This window comes from Nicotiana tomentosiformis, chromosome 4 (assembly GCF_000390325.3).
Source record: "Nicotiana tomentosiformis chromosome 4, ASM39032v3, whole genome shotgun sequence".
Classification (NCBI taxonomy): domain Eukaryota; kingdom Viridiplantae; phylum Streptophyta; class Magnoliopsida; order Solanales; family Solanaceae; genus Nicotiana; species Nicotiana tomentosiformis.
This window is the reverse complement of record NC_090815.1, coordinates 102,058,910-102,068,045: the sequence shown is the minus strand read 5'-3', so window position 1 is coordinate 102,068,045 and position 9,136 is coordinate 102,058,910. Positions and strand designations below refer to the sequence as shown.

Here is a 9,136-nt window from a genome sequence, read left to right as displayed (position 1 = left end):
ATATATTATGTTTTCTCAAAATGTGTTTTTCACTTTATCGAACCTATTTGTGTAAATAGTAGAAAAGTACTAAATTACTAATCTAGTACTAATTTAAAACCAATTTGATTGAAAACCAATTATAAGTATCTGCTGTTAAATTATTTTTCCTATTTAGAATTTGTATTTAACAGTGGTAGATCAGCTACAGAAAAAAGAAGAAAAAAATCAAAGAGAAGGATATAATGAAGAGAGAAATGTACCAAGACGAGGGAACCCAGAAAAAGAATGGAAACAAAACCTGGGCAAAAAGAAACCCTTGAATTGTAATTAAATATATGCCCCCAGAACAAAGCCACAAGTAATCGATCCTCAGATCTCTTCTCTTGTAGCTGAAAGAAGAGGCATTCTCATTACACACCAGAAAACAACACTTTTAATTTGCATAATCACATTTATTCAAAATCTATATCCAAAAATAATGGGAAAAAAACAAATAGTCAAAAAAAGAATAAGAATAAAAATCTATTTCAATGGATATTGAGCCCACCGCTTCGCAACAAGTTTTACACAGAATAGCAGCTGCTTTTATCTGTTCATAGAACAAGCCCTTATTTATAAGGTGGGGCTAGGGTTTCTATGGATCAGCGTTGATAGAGAGCATCCTCAGTTGTTGCTGTAATAGCAAACTAGTCCCTCAAGTTTCTATAATGTTAGAAATGTACACTTAGTAATCATGGTCACATCTTATTCGTGAAATGATTTGGATTAGTATTAGGATATGGCATGATTCTTCCGCATTTTATTCTACTATTTTACAGAGGAAATCAATGTAAATTTCGATATAAAATTATTATTTTAACCTGAAAAATAACCTAAGAAACTTAGCGTATAACACAATATCGAGCCAAATATACTCTTCGATAATTTCAGTTCATTAAGTATATCAAAACTCAAAAGTAAGTACTTTTGATTTCTTTTAAATGTGTAGCAAACGCTCATGTTAGATATTATAGAAATCGAAAAAACACATCGCTAATAATTAGAAACATCTATATCCAGACAATATCCTTAATATTTTTCAAATTTCCCTATTCAGCACACATTATTGTTAAAGACTCAGAAACTTACCAAAATTTCCTATAGTGTTCGTATTCCACAAAAGTGTTATTTGTTCCTTTTTCACAAGAATACAGTAGCTAAAGATAGTAATGGCAAAATGGATAATAATTATCAATCCAAATTATCCAAGAATAAGTTAGATAATGAACTTTTTGAAAAAATGAATCAAATATGGATAAAATTTATATTGTCCACCTAAAAAACAGATAACGGGTTTAACTTTTTTACATTTGCAAAGACTCAATTTGGGGATTGCACAAAATTTGAGACTAAAAATCCTTCCAAAAGTGATCATATTCAAGAAGGCATGGATAATATGATATTCATATTACAGTTAAGTCATTTTCTATCTGCATTAAATATGGATCGGATCGAATATTTTACCCGTTTTCGACCCGACCATACCGGACCTGACTCGCCCATTTGCAACCCCTAGCTAAAGATTTCCACTAAAAACAATACTATCAAAGATACCTTCACACCTGTGACTAGTACCAGAGGCATAAACGAAAAAGAAAACAAAGAAAGATCACACGCGTGTTCATTACTCAGGCAGGTAATTACAAGAATGAAAATGGCAAAGCTAATTACAGGTTTCTTTCAGTTATCTAGAAACAAGCACCAGATGTACAAACCCAGAGACCAATATGGTCTAATGAAGTTAAAAAATTATTGTACTTCACAGGGTCTGCTAGCAATAGCATAGCTGTATACTTTTAACTTGGACAAATATATCATACGATGTAAATGTCGCTTCAGAAAGTTCAAACAACCTATGCCCTTTCTTTATGTTTTATGGTTTTACTCAAGCTGTCACAAATTCAATACCCTTTGTACATTTCCAGATTACACTGCATAGAAAACACACTTGTTTCTCCGAAACTAGGAACATATGGTATGAGAAGCTTATCACCTAAATCTGACGACGACACAAGATATGTCATCTTTGCTGTCTCTCTTCAATGCTTCAGCTGTTAATTGCTTGGCTGCTTTCTGGGGATCTTTAACACTTCTAGCTATATCGACTGCCTCTTGATTAGACATCACCTGAATTAATCAAGCCAAAAGATGCAACTCTTGATCACCAAGGGCGGATGCACGTGGAACGAAGCGGTGAATTAATACTGTGCGGAAACGAATAACAGAAAGAAAATAACACCACTTAACACAGATTGTTGCTTGGCACGCTGGTTAAATTCTTGATTTTGCTCTTCGAGATCGGAGGTTCAAACCTCAGGTAGAATTGAACTCTGGACCTCTTCTAACTTAAGACTCAACAAAATCGATGGTTTAAGGCTACTTCTTGTCTATAATGTGATAAATAATGTTATTTAACTTCCACTCTTTTATAAATATATAAATATCGACACCGCTTACGAGAAATCCTGCATACGCCCCTGTTGATCACGGTTCATGCAAACAGAAATTTACGGAAAAGATGCGTACCTTCCAAAGACCATCACTTGCAAGGATAAGAACATCACAATTGACATCAACGTAGATATCTAGAATATCAGGATCTGATCGCAAATGTGATTTAAGAGACTTATCTCCAAAAGCACGAGAAACAGCCAACTGACCATTCACTCTCGCAACATCCCCTGATAAAAATGCAGCAAAATTATCAATACAAAATACATCAGGTTTTCCTGAAGACACAGAACCCATTTTTGGGTAATGGAACCTCCAACCTATTGATATTATATCAAGATGCATAAGCTTCACCCATAGGCCCTTCGGCCATCATTATACAAAAAACACAACCAACTACTAATGGCAAATAAAATGTAAGCAAATAGTTCAGAAATGGAAGCTAAAAGAGCTCCGCACATAAAGTGATATTAACTAATAATAATAGCTAAAAGAGCTCCGCACATAAATGAGATGGATGCACGTGAAGCTACTTATGGCAAGCAAGTGTAAGCAAATAGTTCAGAAACATAGGGCAACAAACACAAACCTACTAATGGCAAGAAATTAAAGCGAAAAGGTCACAAGCATAGGGTACAATTATTAGCGACAAGTTTCTTCAAAAATGTTAAATGGTGCATCTGAAGTCCAAAGACAACAATCAACAGTACCGGTGTAAATTTTAACCATAAGAACCTAGAGACAGATAGAAGTATTAGTGATTAAGCCAATAGGGATCGGAGTTGATGAAACCTGTTCGCCCATTGATAGAGCCATATCCAGGATATTAAGACAATTGACGCAAATTTTCCTAAAATCTCAGTAACATAGTTTTACGGAATTTTGATAAAGTTACAGACATGACATTATGCAATTTATTGGCTCATGAACAACATCTCCAGGATTTAAAGTAAATTTTGAAAGCACCTAAACAAAGTAAAAGGATAATATTAACTCAGAAAGATATCCTACCAGAAGCTATTATTTCGGTAAATCTGATTTCTTAGACATTTAAGTTTGACTATCAAGGTCAAACAAGGATGGTCATCTTAAAACACTAGCAATACTTAGCAGTGGAAATCATTAATAGCAGAGGCAAGATACAAGAAGAAAGGGGCAAAATATACAAAAAATGCTAACTAAAAAATGTTTACCAAAAAAATATGAGGAACAAAGCACTTTCTCTGGAGTTACTTAGAAGTTTCTGAAATTTTGATAGATAACAATTAAAAAATGCAAATTTGCAGGGAGGGAGGGGGGGTTGGACAGGCAGTGGCAGCTCTGCCATTGGGAATCATGATACGATGATGAACGTTATTATGTGTCTTAAGATATCATAAATGAAAATGCAGAGTTGGTGCCACAAAAATATAATTAATCTTTCACTTGCTTCGGTTCGAATAAGTTAAAGCATGTTGCTGAGGCATTCCATCCCTGGAGACCATATATTTTGAATGCTTGGAATGTCGTTTCCATATTGTAAATCTCCGGGGTTTGAAAATTATAGTCCATAATAATAGAATCAAACTGAGTACACGTTCATCTGCACACTCTCAGAACTACAGGAGCTTGGATTAATCATTCAGGGAAGGATGAAAGGTTTTACACTAATCTAATGACGCTTTTTCCAAATAGTTGACGGGACATTGTATGAGAGACAACTAAAAAGAGTAAATCCAGGGGTACTACAACTATACGAATAAGACATAGATCCACCGTTATCCACGTGAATTAACCTACACGGTCATCCCACTAAAATTAATATCGCATCCTGTCGAAAGTCAAAAGAAAAAGAAGAGAACTCTTTTGAAAATTGGTCGTGCTACAATCTAAAAGCTGAGTTCCTTATATAGGAGTCTTAGGTTTGTTTACAATATAGTAAACAGATACGAATAAGACATAGATCCACCGTTATCCACGTGGGATAACCTACACAGTCATCCCACTAAAATTAATATCGCATCCTGTCGAAAGTTAAAAGAAAAAGAATAGAACTCTTTTGAAAATTGGTCGTGCTACAATCTAAAAGCCGAGTTCCTTATATAGGAGTCTTAGGTTACATACAATATAGTAAACAATTACTTTGTACTCCTAACAAGGAAAGTAAATCTTCTACTGTATCCCAAGGAATATTATGATATATTCTCCAGTATTCTACTACTTAAATTCAATGAATATACAGATGCTGCAAATCTAGACACGATTAGCTTCGTGAATTCTCTCGACTGTTAACAGATCTGGCTTTCCATTGTCTGTAATTTAATTGGACAACGAGATTGCATAGTTCATTAAGTCTGAATTGATATAAATCATAGACGACAATTGAATGATGTCAGTTGATATTAGCTTTATGTAAATGGATTTGAACTCATAAAACTTTAGAAAGATGTATCGAATGGTTCTGTATGGAAGTGTGTCAAACATTCTCTAATGTCACATAAGGAAATTTTCTCTCATAAAAGAAAGTTGAGAGAAAAAGACAATAGATATACCAAGCATTTCCCTAATTGAAGTAATAGAATGGATAAGTCCAACTCACCATAACCACAAGCAGCTATAGCATGGAAGCATGGGCAATTAAGTATTTTGTGGTAGATTTTGGTTTCATGCTATCTCCACTCCATATTTAGTTGACTAATTTATTGTTTTTGTCATTTCCAATTCATGTAACTCTTGCTTAAGTCGAGTCTTCCACGTACAAAATCTGAGACTAAGTAATATTTTGGTTCAGAAAGAACCTCTCTTGAACATCATTTAAATATTTAGTGATTATCTGAGCATCTATAACTCAGTCTGATTGAGTCACCTATTCAAACTTCCATTCTCTATCTCTGCATTGATCAAATGAAGTCATCAGTATCCCTCCCTTTCTTCTTAAGGAGACGCGATAGAAAGTACAGCACAAAAAGTACAAAGATTACTGCCACATCTAATTGTAAAACTTTTTAGCACTGAACTAGACGCAAATCTCAAATCCGGCAAACTACTGAGAGAAACAAAAGAAATGACCCAGAAAAAAACTAAAAAAGAGAAAGAAGAAGAGGACCGAATAATGTTGATAAGCAGGTCAAATAATCCCCCAATCCAATTTTACATGGCACAATTATTATCTGGGAGTCACCCAACTTTTTCTTAGACTATGATTTGCTTGAACTTTTTACGATATTTTTAAAACTCCAATACATAGCCCAAAGGCATAGCTTAGTGGTCAAGGGGGTTCAAAACCTTTGTAAGGTCATTGATTCTATACCTTATCAAAAAAAAAAAAAAATAGTTTCTGATACTTTCTCTACAGTTTCCGAATATAGAACTCATATTTGATTTTACTAAGTGAATTGATGTCCACAAACCCAAGATTGGACTATTTCACCCTCAAGCTTCGAATAGTGTCAATCATTTCCGGATGGATAGTGCAACTATACGTGTTAAAACTTTGACTCCGTAAGCTCTAATATAAAAGAAACTGACAGCCCAGCAGTTGTAAGGATGCTATAGTAATATGATTACTGGAACGATACTGAAAACCAATTGGCATGATGGAAGCTAAAAACAAAGAGAGGTTCAAAATCATAACAAAAAGTTAATCTGATCATATTTCTTTCAAAGTTTGACTTATCGAGCAGACGAGCATGACCTAGCTCTAATAGATTCCCACCTGAGTATGACCAACCATCCAGTGGCAGCAGTGTTATCAAAGGCGTGCTTAAGCCCTGAAGCGAGGCTCAAAACATGTTGAGTGCTTCGCCTCGCTTAACGGGAGCTTCGATGTTGTCATCAAGGCTCTAAGCCTCTAAGGCATACTTTTCCTTGCTAATGAGCGTAATCCGGAAGAGGCGACACTAAACAATTGATGTTTCACTTTATCGTAAATTTTCTTCAATTTCTTTGTCCATATATTTGGTATTCATGCTTATCGATATTAGTCTTGGTCTACACATACATATTTGTAGTTTTTCTCCATTTGCGCCTTTCTTCATTAAAGCCCACATTTTATTTGCGCTTTGCACTTAAAGCCCCACCAGACCTTAGAGCCTTTTTTGCGCTTTTCGCCTTTGATAACACTGAGTGGCAGAGGAGGAAATAGAGTTTGAATGATGTACCAAAAAGAGAGAGGGATTTTCCCCCTTTGTTGCTTTTGCTGCTAGATATCTATTGATAAGGACTATTTTTGGTGGATGATTAATTCTCAGTATTTACAAAAAAACAAGTAGTAATTTATCTCCGTTTCAGATGGAAAATTGTGATAAGATTTCATGGAACTTTAAGCATAAACCGATTATCTTCAGTCTGAAAGAGAGGGCCAGAGAGAGGAAACCAAGGTAGCTAAGAGAAGAAAGAAGCAGACAACCAAGAACAGGCAACAGTTTAGTTCATCTTTTAGTATTAAACCCTCAGGTTCTAAAATTTTCATTCCGCCAAGGGTCCAAACCAAAGGAATTCAAAATCGAAAAAGCTTTTATATTATTGTAATGTAGCTTTCAGAAATTTAAATAAAAACTGCAAGTGGTTCGACAAGCACAAAAGGTGGTGGCAGTGCAGATTATGGTACATGAGTTCATCCAAAGCATCTACACAGCGGATTAAATTAATACAACAGCTTTATTGGATGACACAAGCCTTCTCAGTACTCCTGGAAACACAAATACAAGACAGACAAAACAATAAACCCTGCCCGCCATAAAAGAATAAATCAACGAGTTTTACATGTTAATTATTAGGAATGTCAATCACACCAAATAGTATCTTGGACAGACATATTTCAATCAATGAATACATTGCTCAGATTTCAGGAAAGCACCTGGCATATTTGAGACAAAACCTCCTCTGTCCTCAATGCTGGCTCGTTCTGTATTTGGCTCATGTTCTATTGTCATCTGAATAGCTTGACCACCCCGAGAAAGAACAGCTCGTGAATCTCCCACATTAGCTACCCACAATCTTAGGCTATTTATCAGAATAGCGGTGACAGCAGTGGACCCACCTCGGCCCAAGTTAGAATTATTCGAAAGTATTGCCTGGTCAGTTTTTTCGTAGGCTTTTGTGATTGCTCTGCGTGGATCAACCCAAAACTCATCCTAGTAAAAGACGAACCCAAAGATGAGATGCCAACTGCTCTAAGTTTTTCAGTATATTATATGTTTCAAAGCAGCATTGCAAATTCAGGATGCATAGAAAACCTACCTCCTTTAAGATATTGGCAAACAGATGTTTCTGCAGATAAGAAGGAACCTCATCCCCCAAATGACCATCATAAATAGCAAATAAGCCAAGCTCGTGTCCTTCTATCTGTACAAATTTAGCGACATGGTAATCTTCCATCCGATGATCAGCCCTCCCTTTCACTAGGCTGAAACCATACTTAGTATTGCCCTCGTGGCTTCTTCCTCTACCAGAACTAGAAGACGACTCTCCACCTACGCACTATGGTAGTAAAAAAGTTAGTAGAAACAAATCTATAATGGTGTTGAGAATAACTTGAGCAAATTCAACCAATTAAAATTCTAAGTGGAGCAAATTCAACCAAAAAATATATATATAACTCCATTTCGACCAAATTAAGCAAGGCTGCATCAGCCATTCACACATCATTTCAATATAGTTGAGCGGCATAGTTCAACTTCCCATCAGAAGTTCTGTGGCATGCAAATTAAGAAAAAACCTTCTGCAAACTTTTTTTCTTCTCTAAGAAGAAACCTTATACGAAACTTTAGTCATTGCACTTAAGTAATTCACTAACTAGACAATGAGGGCCAACTTTCTCTGAATTATCAATTACAAGTAATGCATTCATAGAGGAAATGAATAAGTATGAGGCAATAACTCTCTAATTCATTTGCAACATCAACTGAGTGTTGCTTCTGAGTTCTGCAGGATCTCTCTCATTCACACCCCAAAACTCACTTCTTTTTTAATCAGTGTAAAGGAAAACGGAAAAACACCATCAAACTATATCAGCAAAAAAACATGAAAAATTAAAATTTAACAAAAGAATAAATATTACCTGGCCACAGTTAGCACCAAAAAAGCACAGCTTAACCATCCTTAAAAAATCTGCCACCAAAATAAAAAAATCGATCTTGAGAATTTCTAAGGATCAACCAATTTTCAAGAAACAACCATAAACCTCATGAAAATCACACCATAAAAGGCCAGAACTTAACCACTCAATACAAGCCATAAACCAAGAAAAGGAAAAAGAAAATATAAATTGGGGTATATCAAGAATTCAATCAAACCTACCTATTTTAAAGATAAAATAAAAACAAAAGGTGGATTAATTGGCTGATTGCATCACCAAGAATTTGCCCCCCTTTTTCCTCTTCTGTGTTTGCTGAACCAATTAGGCTAAAGAATAACAGTGAACAACAAGGAAGCTAAGCTAACACTTAAATCCCTCTTGGCTTCCCACTCACTCACAAAGGTAAAAAATTTATCTCTATTCTTTTCCTCTTTTATGTTAAGAAAATAATAGGAATGAATTATTTGATTTGGAAATTTCTCTGTGAATCCTATTTTTCTTCCCCTAACTGTCTTCAGGACAAGGACAGGGAGTATATTTTTGGCTTGTTTAGGAAGAGACAAGCAAGTGTGAGCAAAATGGGAAGATCAATAATAGTAATATGTT

The 9,136-nt window shown here is 35.2% G+C and overlaps 1 protein-coding gene and 1 long non-coding RNA gene across 3 annotated transcripts; both read right to left on the bottom strand.

Annotated features, from left to right (window-relative positions):
- Window positions 1-281: 281 nt before the first annotated feature.
- LOC117276533 (uncharacterized) lies at window positions 282-719 on the bottom strand. Its single transcript, XR_004506795.2, has 2 exons — window positions 530-719; window positions 282-371 (listed from the first exon to the last, which is right to left on the bottom strand). It is a non-coding gene; the product is annotated as an uncharacterized lncRNA (long non-coding RNA).
- Window positions 720-1,613: 894 nt separating this feature from the next.
- LOC104095249 (probable protein phosphatase 2C 9) lies at window positions 1,614-9,136 on the bottom strand. 2 transcript variants are annotated; one of them, XM_009601332.4, is made up of 6 exons: window positions 8,752-9,132; window positions 8,513-8,562; window positions 7,693-7,932; window positions 7,310-7,586; window positions 2,548-2,702; window positions 1,614-2,148 (listed from the first exon to the last, which is right to left on the bottom strand). In XM_009601332.4, the coding sequence occupies exons 2-6, from the start codon at window positions 8,549-8,551 to the stop codon at window positions 2,011-2,013; spliced, it is 849 nt and encodes a 282-aa protein (XP_009599627.1). In that variant the 5' UTR covers window positions 8,552-8,562; window positions 8,752-9,132; the 3' UTR covers window positions 1,614-2,010. The 2 variants fall into 2 exon arrangements, 1 of the variants encoding a protein (XP_009599627.1); XR_011415549.1 differs by lacking the exon at window positions 1,614-2,148 and adding an exon at window positions 5,051-5,342 and having other exon boundaries at window positions 2,565-2,702; window positions 8,752-9,136.

What these genes read in the sequence shown, in the direction of transcription:
- LOC104095249 (XM_009601332.4), bottom strand. Translation starts at nt 8,551, where the DNA reads ATGGTTAAGCTGTGCTTTTTTGGTGCTAACTGTGGCCAG. An exon ending in TTGCCAATATCTTAAAGGAG is followed by an intron (nt 7,587 to 7,692) that starts GTAGGTTTTCTA and finishes GTCTTTTACTAG; the next exon opens with GATGAGTTTTGGGTTGATCC. An exon ending in CAAGTGATGGTCTTTGGAAG is followed by an intron (nt 2,149 to 2,547) that starts GTACGCATCTTT and finishes TGATTAATTCAG; the next exon opens with GTGATGTCTAATCAAGAGGC.